Below are 17,813 nucleotides of genomic sequence, written 5' to 3'. Positions count from 1 at the left end.
GCCAAATCAGTATTATTCCCTACATTACATTTGTATAGTCTTGTGCAATCTAGTTTTTAAAATAGCTTCAGGAATGGGGCTTCAACCAGTTTCTTAAGAAGGCTGTTCCTTAGTTAATAAATGTCACTGCCAGGAAATTTTGCCTGAAATTAAGAAAAGATTTAGGAATGTGGAATTGTGTAAGACCCACTGCCTGAGAGATTTAAAAGTAGCCTGGAAGAAGCACTAGAATATACAGTAGGGAACAATTTTGCACTGCCAGAAAGATGGTCTTTGTGACCTAAATGTTTTTTGTTTTCTATCTGTAATTACTGAGATTCTGTTTCTCAACATCATGACACATCTTGTTCTATAGAATAGTCAGTTTGGTGGAACATTGCTATATTAAAATCTATTATGAAAGACTAAATTGTGCATTTCATTTTTATTGACAATGTATTCTGAAAGCCTCTACTGAATGAAACCTATTGGATCTGAATCAGAAGTATGGGAAGGGAGGCTGATTTCACAATAATCTAAATATTATGGATAGTGGTACTGTACAGAGATAGAATAAGGGAAGATTTACCATAAACAGTTTAGTATATTGTGCTGTGCAGTCCTCATCCACAGCCAAAGACTCGGGACAATGATTTCTACTGTTTTGAAAAAATAATAATTATTTTTTCCATAAGTAGTCCTGTTGCTTTTATCCATGAAATGTCAAAGTAATGTACACATCAGTCCGTGGGAGCAGTGTGGCTAAAATGCTATCACTAACTACATTCTGAAATTGTCAGACAACCTTACGTGACATGTATGACTTCAAATGGGTTTAAAGATTTGTTTGTCTATATTATCAACTCAGACCATTTAAGGGAGACTGTATTTTGAATTCAGTGATGTAATATCAAATGATTAACATTTAATTTCTCCTGAACAATGTATTTGGCTTTGACTTATAGTTTGATGTCCAGAAACTAAGAATCTACTGTGACCCAGAACAAAACAACCGAGAAACAGCTTGTGAAATCCCGGGATTTGTGAGTATGATTGATGAACTCTCCAGGATTGTTTGACATTTTATCCAAATAACTAAACACAGGGGCTATCTTAATAATGAGCTCTTAAAATAAACATTTCTGCATTTATTCAACTACGGTAAACAAATTCCTTCTGGAATTTGAGGAACTCATTCTATAATGTTTAAACAGGTAACAGCTACATGTATCTGGCATCTATCAACCTAGTTTTAGAACAAACATATTTTACAAGACTTTTTTGTATTTTCCTAGAAATACATCCTTAAAGAAGTCTTAAAATGTTATTACTTACTTGACAGTGCAAATGTGAAATCAGTACGAAGTGAACTTTAAATTTTGTGTGACAAATGCTTTGAGATACTAAGTGCCTTGAGTTCTATTGATGAAAAGAGCTATCTACTTTAAGTGCAAAGTATTTTTATTACTATAGTCATCAGTAAATCCCCTAATCTCTAAAATCTATTATCTATTCAACAGGTTTCTAGGTTTTTAAATTAGAATTTCCTGTCAAAAGTATCCCCATTGAAGTTGGTGGCAAAACTCCAATTGACTTCAATGAGGCCTGGATTTCATCCAATGTGTTTTGGATGAGACAAAACTGAAGTCCTAATCAGTTCATGTCCAGGTTGTGGGGCTGAAGAGTGACCTAAAAGTGGCCCTGTCCTTACTTGGTTGGTTAGAGTTCATTCTATATTGAAATGTTAGTTGTTTGTAGAATGGTGCAGGGAAGTCTAAATCATGTGGGGCCAAATGTTGTAAAGAGTTCAGCTCCTATTTCAGAACCTAACAAACAGCTATATTTACAGAACTGTGCCATGTCTAACAGCTGCCATTGTGATACTTATAGTCATTTTTTTGAAAGAGCTCAACTCCTGCTTAGACACCAGATAAGTAGTTAGATTTTCAAAAGAGCTCAACTTATTGGATACTGAGCTGTTTGGCAAGCCTGGCCATAGGTACTGAGCACTTTTGTACATCCAGCTCTTGTTTAGGTTCTTAAATGGGAGCTGAGCTTCAAAGTCTACAATAAATTTAAACGTACTGGATATAATTCTTTCTATAAAGCTTTGTCAACTTGATTGTAAGATTGCATCATCTTGATATTTACAAATTGCTAATGGGATTCAGAAAATAAACAAATGCAAACCCACCACATTCTGCATGATCAAATCCAGATAAAAAGATCCCTTTTTGCCAGTTTGGTTTCACTTGTTTTTGTCATAAATGAAATTCACATGTCACTGTGAAAATCTGAAGGTGCAGTGACATGTCAAAGGATGCATAGCACTGTGGCCATATCACTTTGGATTCTGATTGTGTCAGAGTTTGTAAGCTAAGCATGGTTTGCTTGGTCAGCACTTGCATGAGGATCCTACCAAAGGTAATGGTGTGGTAATTCACTAAAGGAGACTACCCCATAATTTCTGATGTGCTAGGAGATTTCAGGATGTAACATTCTGTGCTATTACAGATACCAGAAACCTCATTGTAATTATATAGCCCATAGGCTAGTGTGTGGCTGCATCCTACACAGGCACAAAGGGAGGGAAGGGAAAATCAAGCTAATCCTCTCCACACCCTTGCATGGCCACACAGGATCTACCCAGGTCTTGAGTTAGGACATGAAGAGGGCAGGGACTTCACACCTGCTATTTGGGAAATGGTTATAAAAAATATATATTTTCCTTTACAAATATTGCTACATTCTTAAACTGTTTCTTTTCATTTCAGAATGGAGAGGTAAGCTCAATCATAAACCACTCAATTTAAGGTAGTATTTACTTTTATATAAACTCAGTATTAAGCCATCAGCTGGTAATGTGCAGTTGGTTTCGAGAGATGAAAAGTGGTTTGCAAAAAACTAAAAGCAATGGAATCCAGCTAATCAAAACTGTATTGTCAATGGGCAAACATTTTCAATTTGGGTGTCTAAAGTAAAACATCTAGTTCTAAATCCACAGGTGGGCACTGGATAAGTGGCCTGATTTTTGGAGGTTCTGAGGACCAGTGGCTCCTATTGGCTTCAGTTCAGTTGCAGTTGTTTTTGACACAAACTAAACTTATATTTCATAAATGAAATCTACCAATTTCACCCTGAGAGAATATTCTACTTGGAACCCTCTTTTAAAAGTCCGTGTTACACAACACCTTACAGATTAAGGTGCAATATATTATTTGGAATATGTGAATAATAAGTGCTCAATTCAATACTAAACCTCCTATTGCACAGCTCAGAATGCAAATCCCACAACCTCAAGGTCGGGAGGGAGCTTTGACTGGACTGGCAGAAGAAAGTGTATTGGCTCCCTTTGCCCCATCCCTGGGAAGAGGCTAGCCAGGAGGAGAGGGAAAGGCATCGCCTGATCTGGGGGCTGGGTTTGACCTTCAGCTTGAGCCCCCCTCCCCCCCCCCGGTGTAGACCAGGGCTAAGTTCTTTGGGAAATGGACCCTCCTTATATCTGCATATTTTACTGTGGCACACTGCTTGCAGTGAACAAAAAAAACAGTATTTCCTGTATAGAAAATATATAGCACAGTAAGATTTAATCATAAACTTATTAGATGTTTCAGATGAAGTACTTCGATGTATCATAAATGAAAGCCACAGTGGTGACGTGTAAAATTCTTTGTTAATGGATTTTTTACTATTCTTTAATGATTCATGTAACTGGTGCTGGATGAATTCTGTAAAAACTATTTGTTAAAATTCATTTGCCTCTTATATGGATGTTTGGTTCAGTCACGGTCAGGCCCCTTTTTATTCAATATTTTTGAACATCCTTGTTAATGAGTTTTTGTTTTTAGGAATATTTTTAGAAAGGTCTTTCTTGGTATGAATTCCCATAGTCACATGCTAACAATATAGCATTCACAATACGCGATTTGCTATAAGTCATTTGTTGTGTATTATCCTCTTTAAAAAGTTTCAGAAATAGTTCTATGTGAATTAGTGATCATGTACAGTGAGAAAGATTGAATAGTTTAAAAGAAATTTTTTTGAAAATCTATCCTCTGAAAATTTTTCATTGAAACTATTTGGTGAATATTTATGAATAACAAATTCATTTTCAGAAATTGGGATCTTTTTGAATGATTCAAAAATGGAAAAGAGACTTCATTCATTCCCCAAGAATAATTTGACCAGCTCCATTTGTAGCTATAATTTCTTCAGAAAAGAACACACTTTAACTACAATAGAAATCTGTTTTTTTCTGAATGGTCTAAAAGCTATCAGGGTTTTGGAGAGATGGGACAGGAATTCATGTCTGCAAAGTTGCTCAGGGACATGACTTAATATAATATAATATATACCTATCTCATGGAACTGGAAGGGACCTTGAAAGGTCATCAAGTCCAGTCCCCTGCCTTCACTAGTAGGACTAATTTTTTTTGCCCCAGATCCCTAAAGGGCCCCCTCAAGGATTGAACTCACAACGCTGTGTTTAGCAAGCCCATGCTCAAACCACTGAGCTATCCCTCCCCCCTTACCACTTGTATTCATTTAGGCAGGAGTTCTGATTAAACAAATGTTACATAACCTAGGGCTGTGCTGTATATGAAATAAAAATATTTCTGTCCTATATTTGGTCATGTTAATGCAGTTAATTGTAATATGTTGATTTATGGTTTTCCATGTATTTTGATGATCATTTTTATTTTTGGTAGTGTATGAATGGCCCTAGTGATGTAGGCTCCACACCCTCTCCTTGTATATGTCCTCCAGGAAAACAAGGGCCTCCAGGCCCAAAAGTGAGTAGAGTTTTCTTTAATTTTCTTATTTTCAAAATCTGCATTTTGGTGGTGTTTTTACCTTCTATGTTATAAGGTCATTGTATAAGGAAGAAGCCACACAGCGTCCAATTCTGCTCCCACTGAAGCCAGTGGGAGTTGCTGGTAGTTGCCATCTTGCAAGATCAGACTCTGACAGATGCAATTAATCGGCTACTGGTTAAATAACTCCTGATAAGCTAAATGTCATTTTAATTGTTTAAGAAAATTAGATGTTCGTTTACACACAAATTTCATGTTACTGTCCAGTAAATAATTTCACCCCCCTTACGATCATTTCAGTAATGAAATCCTAACATGGTTTGACATGGAAAAATCTGGTCATGGAGAAATGACAATTTCTCAACTTTTCTTAATTTGCAATTAATATTTAGAAATCTATTGGGGGCCGCTTTGGGTTTAGTTGACCTTTATAGCCTCTGTCCAGTGGTGAAGCAGCATTAAAGGCCAAGGTGAGGGTTAGAATCTGGCTTCAGGTCTCTAATAGGACAAATCCAAACCTCAGTTGATAGCAAATCTGTCTTTTAGAATAAATGTGCTTGGAGGTGCTGTCTCAAAGGCCAGGAATAGAATCCAAGAATCCCTTTGCTAGTGCATGTTGCATCAACCACTAGTGGCTTTTACACACTGAGGATAACAGCTGCTAGTTACTCCATTACATCAAGTGTATGGGCATTTCCGCTGATGATCCATTTCAGCAGTTATTATCGTTTCACATGATAGAATTTCTTGTTTTTTCTTTGCATTTTTAAACAAAACCTAGGTAAGTACTTACAAGAACAGTAAAACACTCAAAAGTTAGGAATTGACAGAATTAGGTGGCCCAGGCAATCTTAAGTAGGCCCCCTAGTGCATATGCAAGCTTGAATTGCATGACCATATACTAATTGTTCTAGCAGAAACCCTGCTTCATTCAGTTCACAACTGGATATTGAATGAGGCAGAGGACTGCAAGAAGAGAGGAATTTTTCTTGTGTTTAAGGCTCTGCATTAGGACCCAGTACAGTGAGAGTTTGTTCCTGGCTGTGTCACAGATTTCCCATGTCATGCTGGACAAGATTATCCTAACGTTTAGACACAAGGTAGCTGAACTAAGATTGCACAGGCAACCCTAGGGCCCTACCAAATTCACGGTCCATTTTGGTCAATTTCACAGTTGTAGGATTTTAAAAATAGTAAATTTCATGAGTTCAGCTTTTTAAATCTGAAATTTCACAGTGTTATAATTGTGGGGTCCTGACCCAAAAAGGAGTTGTGGGGGTTATTGTAGGGGGTGCTTGCGGTACTGCCACCCTTACTTCTGCACTGCTGCTGGCGGTGGCGCTGCCTTCAGAGCTGAGCAGCTGGAGAGCGGCAGCTGCTGTCCGAGAGCCCAGCTCTGAAGGCAGAGCCACTGCCAGCAGCAGCACAGAAGGATGGCATGGTATGGTGTTGCCACCCTTGCTTCTGTGCTACTGCCTACAGACCTGGGCCCTCAGTTAGCAGCCTCCACTCTCCGGCTGCCCAACTCTGAAGGCAGCAGCGCAGAAGTAAGGGTGGCATGGTATGGTATTGCCACCCTTACTTCTGTACTGCTGCTTGTGGGGCGCTGCCTTCAGAGCTGGGTGCCTGGCCAGCAGCTGCTGATCTCTGGCTGCCCAGCTCTGAAGTCAGCACAGAAATAAGGGTGGCAATACCATGAACCACTAAAATAACTGTGTGACCCCCCTGCAACTCCCTTTTGGGTTAGGACCCCCAGTTCTCCCCACAAAATCTGTATAGTATAGGGTAAAAGCACACGAAAGACCAGATTTCATGGGGAGAGACCAGATTTCATGGTCCGTGATGTGTTTTAAATGGCCGTGAATTTGGTAGGGTGCTAATTATAGCATGCCCTAACTTTTGAATGCTGGACTTTAGAACCTTAACATTATTTCAATATTTTTTTTACTTGTAATCTGAATATGCAGTAGTACCAAATAATTAGTGGCTTGTTATTTAAGACACTTTTTGCAACCCTCTGAATTTTTATATGGCTGTTTCTAAATCCACTTGTTTTCAATCCATTGTCTGTTATGTTATCTAATAACATTAGATGCTCTTTACAAAAAAACAATTTTATTTTTGGTGGTATAACTACTAAGACCAAAATTTTCAAAGGTAGGTGTCTCAAGTTAGTCATTTAAATCCACATTAGGCACCTAAATGATAGTGGCCTAATTTTCGAAGGAGCTGATGATCTGGAATTCCCAGTGGAGTCTGTTACTCTTAGCTCAGCACCTCTCAGTGTCAGACCACTTTTATTTAGGTCCCTAAATGTAGATTTAGTTGACTAACTTCAGAACATCAGTTTTAAAATATTTTTCAAAGGTGTGCTTTGTATTCTGTGACTTTGTATAAATGACATTATTGTGGGATTCTATATTCTTTGTCACTGAATTCAATATTAAACTTGCTCAATTTACATGTTGTTAAATGACTTCTCACAGTTCCAATTCAAACTAGGCTTTAAGTCTCAATCTGTGATCTTCATCTTCCTCTATCATCAGGAATTTACCCGGTAATTTTGCTGACAATGTGTGAGGCTGAACACAATCTGGTTTACTATTCCAGAACTGCATGTGCTCTGCAGTTCTTACAGTAGTAAACTATTGTTTGGAACCAAATCTTTGTTCCTTTAAAGTCAATGGGAATTTCGCCATTGATGTTTGAGACAAAGAACCACGATCAGATCCTTTGTTGGTAAATTAAACAGAGAGCGTTCAAATACAGTGAACTAATATATTGAGTAAGAATATATTTGGTGGTTTTGCTTTCTGATCATAAAGATGGTCTAGTTATCTTTGGGAAACTGCAGTTTTCTTTTGCCTTTTTATGGGCCTGATCCAAACCACATTGAAATAGTTGGAAAGACTCCCACTGACTTCTGTATGCATTGGCTAAAGCTCTAAGAGGGGTTACAAAGGATAAGCACCTTGAGGCAGTAGCTGATGATTAAAAGGTTTTAACCATGTCCATCTTAGCTGTTTCACTTTAATTAGAGCCAAACTCAATAAAAATCTGGCGTCAGGATAATCCTTGGTAGAGACCTACAGACAGATGAAGTTTGGTTCAGGGTGGTATTGACTAACGTATTTTATTGAGTTTTTTTATTTGTTTTTATTTCTACTGTTTTCTTTTTCATGTTCTATAACATCCTAAATATGGGATATTATGTACTATCCTTAGGGCCCAATCTTCCAAGCCCTACATAAGAAGTCAGTGGGAGTTTCCCCATAGGATCGGGCTCTTTGTATTATAGCAATTACGCTTTCAAAAAAATTATCTGGGCTTACAGCCAATGTTCTGTGGAACAATATTCCTTCAAGGCCTGAATTCCTGAAGCTCAGAAATATGCTTGGATAAAAGTTACTTTCAACTAATTGTAAACTTCTCTTTCATATGTCTTTGTGCTCTGATGTGTAACTTCTTCTCTACAGGGAGACCCTGGACAACCTGGGAATCATGGTTATCCTGGACAGCCTGGTCCAGATGGTAAGCCTGTGAGTACTAAAAACTTAGTCATATAAAGTACTGTAAATGCAAAACTAACGGTAAAGGAAAAAAATCTTTAATATGTCATGTTCTATAGCATTGTGAATTATAGGCTAAGCTGCATCAGAATTTAACAATTCTATGAAGATTTTGATTGTTAGATTAAAAGCCATCAAATAATAGCATGAAACTAGAGACTTGCCTGAATGAAAACCCAGGATATGAACATCCCTAAATTTGTGGGACATTTGAATCCAAAGTTCAGATCTTGAACTGATCTCGTCATGTGACATGTGTGGATACAGTGGCTTAAAGCAACAACCCAATAAGCAGTTTACTTTTTCTCAGTGTTAATATGGCCCTTATATTGTGCTCGAAAATGTTTGGGATTTTTCGTACAAGAGTATCCCAGAATTAGAATTAAAAACAGTACCCTGCTTTGAAATATATATATATATATTCCCACACACTGTAGTTTGTTTTTTAACTTACTATTGTTGGTTTATGAATGTATGTTTTATGAAAACAGTAGGTGAATGACAGGTGTTCCTATAAAGAAAATGGCAAATTTGGTGATGGTCAGTTTGGTCTTTAGTTTTAGAATTTTTTTTTAAATTGTGTTAAAAATCCCAAAGCAGTAAAGTAGCCTTAGGTTCCATAAAAGAAATTAGAACTCTGATCGAAGTGGAAGCTTCTGAGAAGTTGACACCCAAGATCTTAATGCTCATTAAATGCATAGTGTTTACAGTTCATAGGTTTCATTCTGTGTTCCTGAGCCACTGGTGTGTGTGCCTAAGGTGTATTGGGAAGATAAAAGTGAAAGACTCAGAGACTTCGACCACCCAAATTCCTGTCCTAAGAATGTAGACCCCAGTGTGGCTTCTTCTTTATTAGAGTTTTTTGTAAAAAAAATGCAAAAGACAGTGGAGGGCATTTAAAAATAGTTTAATTTTGAAAAGAGAATAATTTCTCTGGAAGCTACTATGACGTGAAAAAATAATTCTAGTGAAAGAAATGGAAGAAATCTGTGAGTGCATATACATGTACACAGACATACACACACATGCATTTCGACGTGCACATACCGCAGATACCTGTATTAGGGGTTGTTAATCTATAATAATGTTTACCCTTTTGTTTTTACTGGGGAGGAGTAAATGATCTAAATGGTTCCTTGGACATTAGGAAAGACTTCTTGATGTACATCACTAGCAACATACATATCTTAAATAATATGAATAACGATCAAACTGGAAGTGCAAATACTCAAACAGGACATGGAAGAAGATGGTGAAGAGCAGAGGTTAACTGGAATAAGCCTTCAGTTTTCCGTATAAATGAGTTGTCCTTTGGAAACTGGCATTGTAAGATGAAAATTGATGAAGAATATAAACTAAGGATAAGGCTATCCTGCAATGTACTGAGTTTGCAGAAAATGTCTAGTGGGGGCAAAAAAGGGGTGGGGGAAGTTGACTGCAGAGAAGGCTAATACAGTTTAAGCAGCGGCATCATGTCATGGAGATAATGTTCTACATTTTTGGTGAGACTGCAGCAGGAATATTGTGTTAAATTTCCACTGTGTTATCAGAAATGGACAAACTGGAGAGAAGAGATGAGCAGTGAAGAACTAGACTGAGCCTTTCAGCTCAGCTCTGTATTTGGCGCACTATGTAGCTGTGCCACCCCAGGAGAAGAACCAGGAAGAACCTGTGATTCAGAGTCACAACTCCTCTCCAAATTCCCTCTTGTTCTGGGAAGGTGAGGGGCAAGTAAAATTGCAAAAAATCCTTTAAAAGTGAGAGTCCTAGTTGTGTTTAAGGGTGATACAGTTGAGTCCTTAAGGTTCAAATAATTTACCATAAATGATTGGGAAAAGGGGGTGAAAAGTGAGCTGGCAAAGTTTGCAGATAGTACAAAATTAGTCAAGAATGTTAAGTTCAAAGCTGACTGAGAAGAGTTACAAAGGGATTTCACAAAACTGAATGACGGGGTGACAAAATGGGAGATGAAATTCAATATTGATAAATGTAAAGTAATGCACATTGGAAAACATAATCCCAACTCTACATACAAAATGATGAGGTCTAAATTAGCTCTTACTCCTCAAGAAAGATATCTTGGAGTTTTTGTGGATAGTTTTCTGAAAATATTTGCATAATGTGTAGCAGCAGTCAAAAAAGCTAACAGAATGTTAGGAACCATTAGGAAAGTGATAGATAATAAGACAGAAAATATCATAATGCTACTATATAAATCCATGGTATGACCACATCTTGAATACTGTGTGCAGTTCTGGTCCTCCCATCTCAAAAATGATATATAAGAATTGAAAGTAGTGCGGTGAAAGTCAGCAAAAATGATTTGGGGTATGGAACAGCTTCCACATGAGGAGAAATTAAAAAGTCTGGGACTGTCCAGCTTAGTAAAAAGATGACTAAGGGAGGGATATGATAGAGGTCTATAAAATCATGACTGGTATGGAGAAAGTGAATAGTGAAGTGTTATTTACTCTTTCACAGACACAAGAACTATGGGTCATCCAATTAAATTAGCAGCAGGTTTAAAACAAACATAAGGAAGTACTTCTTCACACATGGTAAGCCTGGTGGAACTCATTGCCAGGGGATGTTGTGAAGGCAAAAAGTAAAACTGGAGTAAAAAAAATTAGGCAAGTTCATGGAGGATAAGTCCATTAATGGCTATAAACTAAGATGGTCAGGGATGCCTCCCCATGTGCTGGGGCTCCCTAAACCTTCAGCTGTCCAAAGCTGGGATTGGACAATGGGATGGATCACTCAAAATTGCCCTGTTGTGTTCATTGTCTCTGAAGCATCTGGCACTGGCCACTGTCAGAGACTGGATACTGGTCTAGATGGACCATTGGGCTGATCTAGTATGGCTGTTCTTATGCTATGTACCAGGTAACTAGAGATGGGCTGAAACCAAAATTCTGATAAGAATAACTCTGATTTTGGCAAAGTCTGTATTTGGGTCCAAACTTTGTAACTCTTCTTATTTTTTTCATCTATATTTTGATCAATTTGCTTTAAAAATGTTCTGCAGATTCTTAAAACATTTCCACAGATTTTGGTATATCTCCTACAAGTTTCCTGGGCTCTCATTAAGTGATGTGGCCTTGGCTTTATTACTTTTCATAAGGATATTACCTGCCATTTTTACAACTTAATTAATACATTTAAAGTTCTGTGTTTAGTAAGAACTTTAAATACCAATAGTAATACATTTAGTTTCTGTAAAAACAACAAGGAGTCCGGTGGCACCTTAAAGACTAACAGATTTATTTGGGCATACACTTTTGTGGGTAAAAAACCTCACTTCTTCAGATGCATAGAGTCATGCATCCGAAGAAGTGAGGTTTTTTACCCACAAAAGCTTATGCCCAAATAAACCTGTTAGTCTTTAAGGTGCCACCGGACTCCTTGTTGTTTTTGTGGATACGATTAACATGGCTACCCCCTGATTTAGTTTCTGTGTGTTGAAAGAATGAGATTAATACTTGTTTGGAACTATGTGCCGTAAAGCTTATTAATTTTGCAAGTTAAATAGAGAAACCTCTATGCTGTACTTTATAAAATGTCCAATTTCTCCTGTTTGGTTGCTTTGTTACATTTTGGCCATGTACTTGGGGATGACAGATGGTTGATTATAATTATAGTGATTCCTCTTGGATACAGTATTACTGTGAAGAGCAACAGTACAAGAAATGTACTTATTTCCAGGAACTGAAAATTACACTGAGCTGAAGTCCAGGACTTGGTATATTAAGTCCTGGAGGAATGTTAAAATAGCACTGATGACCCAAGGGACCACTGACAAATTTTCAGTATCTTCAAAAGCTGAGATTCTCATCTTTCATATGTTCTGTAATTCTAATCATGTGGTATGTTGGATATCTCTTCCTGATTCTCAGAATTCTGGTTACATTGTTGTGTGTGTGTGTGTGTATATATATCCCCCTTGCCTCAATTACCACCAGATTGCAATGGCCATTATTCTGAAAGCTGTTAGAGCTAGAATTAATTACACTCTTTGAAAGGGGAGAATCCTAGCTTTCGAATGGTCTAAAGCAGAGGTGGGCAAACTATGGCCTGGGGGCCACATCTGACTCTCCAGCCATTTTAATCTGGCCCTCGAGCTCCTGCCGGGAAGTGGGGTTTGGGGCTTGCTTGGCTCCGGCTCTCCAGCTGGGGAATGGGGTTGGGGTCTTGCCCCACTCTGCACAGCTCCCTGAAGCAGCGGCAGGTTCCAACTCCAGCTCCTACGCGTAGGGGGAGCCAGGGGGCTCTGCATGCTGCCTCCTCCCCAAGTGCTGCCCTCATAGCTCCCATTGGCCGGGAACCCCAGCCAATGGGAGGTGCAGGGGCGGTGCCTGTGCACAGAGCAGCGCGCAGAGCCGCTTGGCTACGCCTCTGCATAGGAGCCGGAGGGGGGACATGTTGCTGTTTCTGGGAGCTGCTTCAGGTAAGTGTCGCCCGGAGGCTGACCCCCTGATGCTTTCCTGTGCCCCAACCCCCTGCCCCAGCTCTGATCCCCCTACCGCCCTCCAAACCCCTTGGTCCTAGCCCAGAGCACCCTCCTGCGCCCCCAACTCCTCATCCCCAGCCCCACCCCAGAGCCTGCACCCCCAGCCAGAGCCCTCCTGCCCTCCTGCACCCCAACCCCAATTTAATGAGCATTCATGGCCCACCATTCAATTTCCATACCCAGATATAGCCCTCGGGCCAAAAAGTTTCCCACCCCTGGTCTAAAGCATTAATTTCTAACCCAAGATATTCATGAAAATATTGGCTAACATTGGAATAGATGGATGTGGAGTGAAACAATGCAAATCAGTAATCAGAATAACCTGGTTTTAAGACATGGATATCACCTAAGTATCCAGTTGTGCTTTTAGGCACAGCCCTAAGCTGCCTCATCTTAGTAATAGTCCCTGGAGGCGTTATAACTTAGACACCTCCCTGAGGCAAAATTCCCTCACTGTTTCTCCCTTGTTTGAGGGGAGTAGTAATTTTCTGCTGTCCTATACAAGCTGCAAATTTTCACATCCTGTGGGCTGGCCAGTGGGCTAAGTCAAGGCTTTGCCCATTCCTCAATCACTCAGGAATTAAGTCTAATTCCACTCTTTTCCTTGAATTTGCATTTTCTCTGCAAAATCATTAGCAATTTGTACCTTTATTTTGGCCACAACCATCCTTATGTGCACAACCCTGTCAGGACCGGCTCCAGGCACCAGCCTGGCAAGCAGGTGCTTGGGGTGGCCACTCTGGAGGGGGCGGCACGTCCAGCTATTCGGCGGCAATTCGGCGGACGGTCCCTCACTCCTGCTCAGAGCGAAGGACCTCCTGCCGAATTGCCGCCGCAGATCGCGATTGCGATCGCGGCTTTTTTTTTTTTTTTGGCTGCTTGGGGCAGCCAAAACCCTGAAGCCGGCCCTGAACCCTGTGTATTTAGTTCCTTCCTAAGAGTAGGAGTAATCTGTGCAGAAGGATGTTCTTAGAAATTCTTGACAAATATATGTGCCATAGGTACTTAGAAGACCTAGTGATGGCCAAATGGATTATAGACAACATTCCGGCACTCTTTTGCTTTTAGTTGCTGACCACAGGTTTTCTAACATGTGTCTCTGTCCAATATCAGCCAGAATTTGACTGTATTTTATTTATTCTTTGTATTGTGGTTTAAGATTTCCAGAAAACAGATATTTGTACAAGGGTATACATTTCCTGACTGTTTCTTATTGAAGAAACAAGGCTTACTGCTGTAGGCTTTGTTAAGATGTACTCAAAGCAATTTTGGGAAACAATTGTTGTCATTTTTGCATATCCTTTCATGTTTCTTGGCTTCTGTTTCAATACTATTCATCTTCCCAGGAGAATCATAACTTGTAATATAACAAATTATGGAGGAAAAATAACTTGATTCTATTGTCTTTCTGTAACCTTGGAATTGGCAGTCATGATTTTTTTGCCACTAGTGAGTCATGATTTACAAAGATGGACATTCTGTGAACATGGAAAAGATTTACAAAACTATCTCAAAACAGTAGAGGAAAATTATGAACCTCTGATAATACAGAAAGTGAGAGATTACAAATTGCAGCAATTTGTTGAATTGAAACTCATATTAATTGAAGTAATTTTGATTAAATGCTTCAGTTTTCTGAACTGACTTATTTTGCGAATATTCAGCTGTCGCTATTTGCACTTGTTCTTTGTAAGAACAAATCGCAGACCTATTAGGTCATCTCCAACCCTAGCCAGTGCATTATTGTTTCTTACAGTAGATTCTTGAGTGCTTTCCAGTCTAGTTTTTTAGACTTGAATGATGGGACTTTTACCCGTCCATGTGGGAGACCTTTGTGCAGTCTAATAGACCTCTGTATCTGTTTATCTTCATTTTTTCAGTAGTGTCCCTTGCCATAGTATCTAGGACCTTAGTGTTAGGAAATGTGTCTTGTTTTCCTTTGCTCATTTTAATCTTGTTATTCCTGATTATATCCCCTTGAGGCACCCTAAGGCTTTTTGGCTCTTACCCCGTAATATGCTTGCAGATGGTTATCATGTTCATGTTATTTGTTTAATCAAATTATGTGTGTATGAAAAACTTGAGGTTATGATGTAGTATTTTATAATCTTGCCTGGGAAGTGAGTACTTCCAGACCCCAGATCAGTTTTGATGCTCTTCTCTAAACTCCCTCCAGTTTGCCTCTCTCTTTCTGATATTCATTGTTTCTGAACTGTATGGTGGGGCAACAAGTGTTGCTTGTTTCTTTGTTTACATAAAGAATGTATTAAATTTATTTATTTTTTCATTTAAAAAAATAGCTTAGTTTCAAATAATTACAATGAATTGTCTATGGTTTAAAGATCATGCATGAGCAGTTCGTTGCAAGTGTTCAATATTCACAATTTAACTATGTTATTTAGTGTTGGTTGGATATAGAAACTATGTTGTATGTGTATATCTTCTGAGTAGATGTGTGTAACCCTTAGAATTGGGTTTCTTGTGTTAGACAAATTCAAAATTTGCTTTTCATGAATATTCTCAAACATTATGGGAATGGTTTGATGGTAAAACATATTAGCTGAGGAATACCAAGCAATGGTAGGTAAACAGTATAATGGCTAACAAGGGTCAGGTTGGAGACTCTTGCCTACATGCTCAGGGTCTTACTGATCGCCAGATTTGGGGTTGGGAAGGAATTTTCCTCCAGGGTAGATTGGCTGAGGCCCTGGAGGTTTTTCGCCTTCCTCCGCAGCATGGGGCAGGGATCTCTAGCAGGAGGGTTCTCTGCCAATTGAAGTCACTAAGACACAGGATTTGGGGACTTCATCAGCAGAGTCAAGGAAAGGGTAGGGATGGCTTTGTGGCCTGCAGCATGCAGGGGGTCAGGCCAGATGATCATAATGGTCCCTTCTGACCTTAAAGTCTATGAGTCTATGAGTCTATGAGTCTATTACTCTAAAATTAGCTGTTTCCCTGAATATTTCCATAGTAAACTTGTTTCCTAGAATATTCATGGAAAATGAATGTTAGTGGGATCCAAACACGATCAAAGTGCATTTGTTAAATGTGAAAAAATAGTCGCTGAAGTTCTCTGTTTTGTTTTGTTTGTTTTTGCTGTAATCACCAGCTCTACTTAATGTACCCATTCCTATAGCTTAACGTTAGTTGAAGTACTTAGAATGAGCATGGCTGGGCCCATTTATACAATCTTTACTCACGAGAGTAGTCCCATTGACTTCAAAAGCACAGAAATGAGAACCTGTAGTACCATAATAAAAAGAGAAATATTTCTACTCTCTCAAAATTTCTTGACCTAAATTATCACAGACCAGTATCAATAGAAATAGCTTCTGTAAATGAGTCTAAAATTTTATTTTAATCTAAGTAGTAATTGTAATGGGCCCTTATCCAGCTGAGAAAGAAGGCTGGAGTAGCTGGCCCATAGAACATTCAAGGGCCTCCCTGACTTTGCAGTCCCAAAGGCTGTTCTCTGTTCCAAGGGATTCTTTATATGTGTCAGGGAAGAACTCAAAATATTACCATGATAAAACAGCATCTTCTGCTCTTACGCAAAGGATACTTAAGGGCAATAAAGAAGATAGGTTATTGACCTGCTTGTTGAAAAGAATGCATGAAAACACTAATTCATAAAATTTGAACTCTGAACAGATGGTTGACAAGTCTGGGCTATTTTCCAGTCTCCTATTTAGCTTCATTCATGGAATTTTAAAAGCTTTTATTGTCTTTTTACAGTGTTCAGTAAGTGATGAAGAACTTTAAACCTGGCAAGGTTGAGTTTACTGAGATATCCAGCTGCAAACTCAGTATTCAGATTACTGTTCTTGACATTCTTAAAGCTATCAAAAGTCTCACCTAATAAAGTACCTTTTGAAGGTTCTAGTCTTTCCTTTTACATTGAGCTGCAGGATTTTGTTACATGCTTACTATCCAAATATAACTAATATTTGTCAAGTATCAGAGGGGTAGCTGTGTTAGTTTGGATCTGTAAAAAGCAACAGAGAGTCCTGTGGCACCTTTAAGACTAACAGATGTATTGGAGCATAAGCTTTTGTGGGTGAATGCCCACTTCGTCGGATGCATGCATGCATGCACAGGACATGCATCGTCCGACATGCATCCGACGAAGTGGGCATTCACCCACGAAAGCTTATGCTCCAATACATCTGTTAGTCTTAAAGGTGCCACAGGACTCTCTGTTACTAATATTTGTGATGGTTTAATACTTACACAATGAACTTTGTATAGTAGCCAGAAACAGCAACAGCATTTTAAAAAGAAAAAAAAGTTAATAGTAATCAGTGAGAGTTAGGTGCCTAAATATCTTTGAGGTTCTGGGCATTACTTTCTTATGTACTTAGGACCCCTCTTGCCACCCATCTGTGGGCATGTGGTGAGCTTGAATTTACACTTCGGGCTCCATCCAGCCTCTACAGCTTCTGTCCTATGAAAGCTCCACAATCCTTGATGATTATGCAGCCAAATGCTGCCCTTGAGTCCACGAAATAATTACTTGGTAGTATGTGGCCTCATGCGACCTACCTCTTCCCACAGGAAATATAGTCACTAAAATATCCCTAAGTGTCAAGCACCATCCCCTAATGTTCTGAAATTTCCTTCATTTTGGGAAATTCGTACTGTAAATTAGGCTTCTTAAACACCACACATTTACTTTGAAGGCAGAGAGGGGCCACTCCAGACCTGGATAGTTCATTACCATTCTAGATTATTATTTTAAATAGAGTACACATTCATTTCTGGATTCTTCTAATTAACATGGCCTTGTTTATAGAAATTTTCTGATCTGTATAGCTTAACCTTTCATGAAAGTAACACAAAATTCCCCTCTTGCTTATGCGGCATATGTCCTTTATTTGTCACTTTTTACATTTTCAAGAGCTAAATTATATGTAGGCAAGAACAACTACTGAGTCAGGAGTTTAG

At 38.9% G+C, this 17,813-nt stretch overlaps 1 protein-coding gene across 2 annotated transcripts in view; it reads left to right on the top strand.

Moving 5' to 3' along the window:
- The window catches only part of COL21A1 (collagen type XXI alpha 1 chain), a 197,591-nt gene that overhangs the window by 69,252 nt on the left and 110,526 nt on the right, over window positions 1-17,813 (top strand). Inside the window, exons 7-10 of one of the 2 annotated variants that reach the window (XM_005300199.5) lie at window positions 945-1,022; window positions 2,754-2,762; window positions 4,689-4,772; window positions 8,270-8,332. In XM_005300199.5, the coding sequence (XP_005300256.2) occupies window positions 945-1,022; window positions 2,754-2,762; window positions 4,689-4,772; window positions 8,270-8,332 (234 nt within the window). Of the gene's footprint in view, window positions 1-944; window positions 1,023-2,753; window positions 2,763-4,085; window positions 4,773-8,269; window positions 8,333-17,813 lie in introns of those variants that run through there. The other variant, XM_024101575.3, reaches the window with a different exon arrangement.

The sequence above is a fragment of the Chrysemys picta genome, chromosome 3 (genome assembly GCF_011386835.1).
Source record: "Chrysemys picta bellii isolate R12L10 chromosome 3, ASM1138683v2, whole genome shotgun sequence".
Taxonomy (NCBI): Eukaryota; Metazoa; Chordata; order Testudines; family Emydidae; genus Chrysemys; species Chrysemys picta.
Note: the sequence above shows the minus strand (reverse complement) of the source record. Positions and strands in the feature narration are given on the sequence as shown.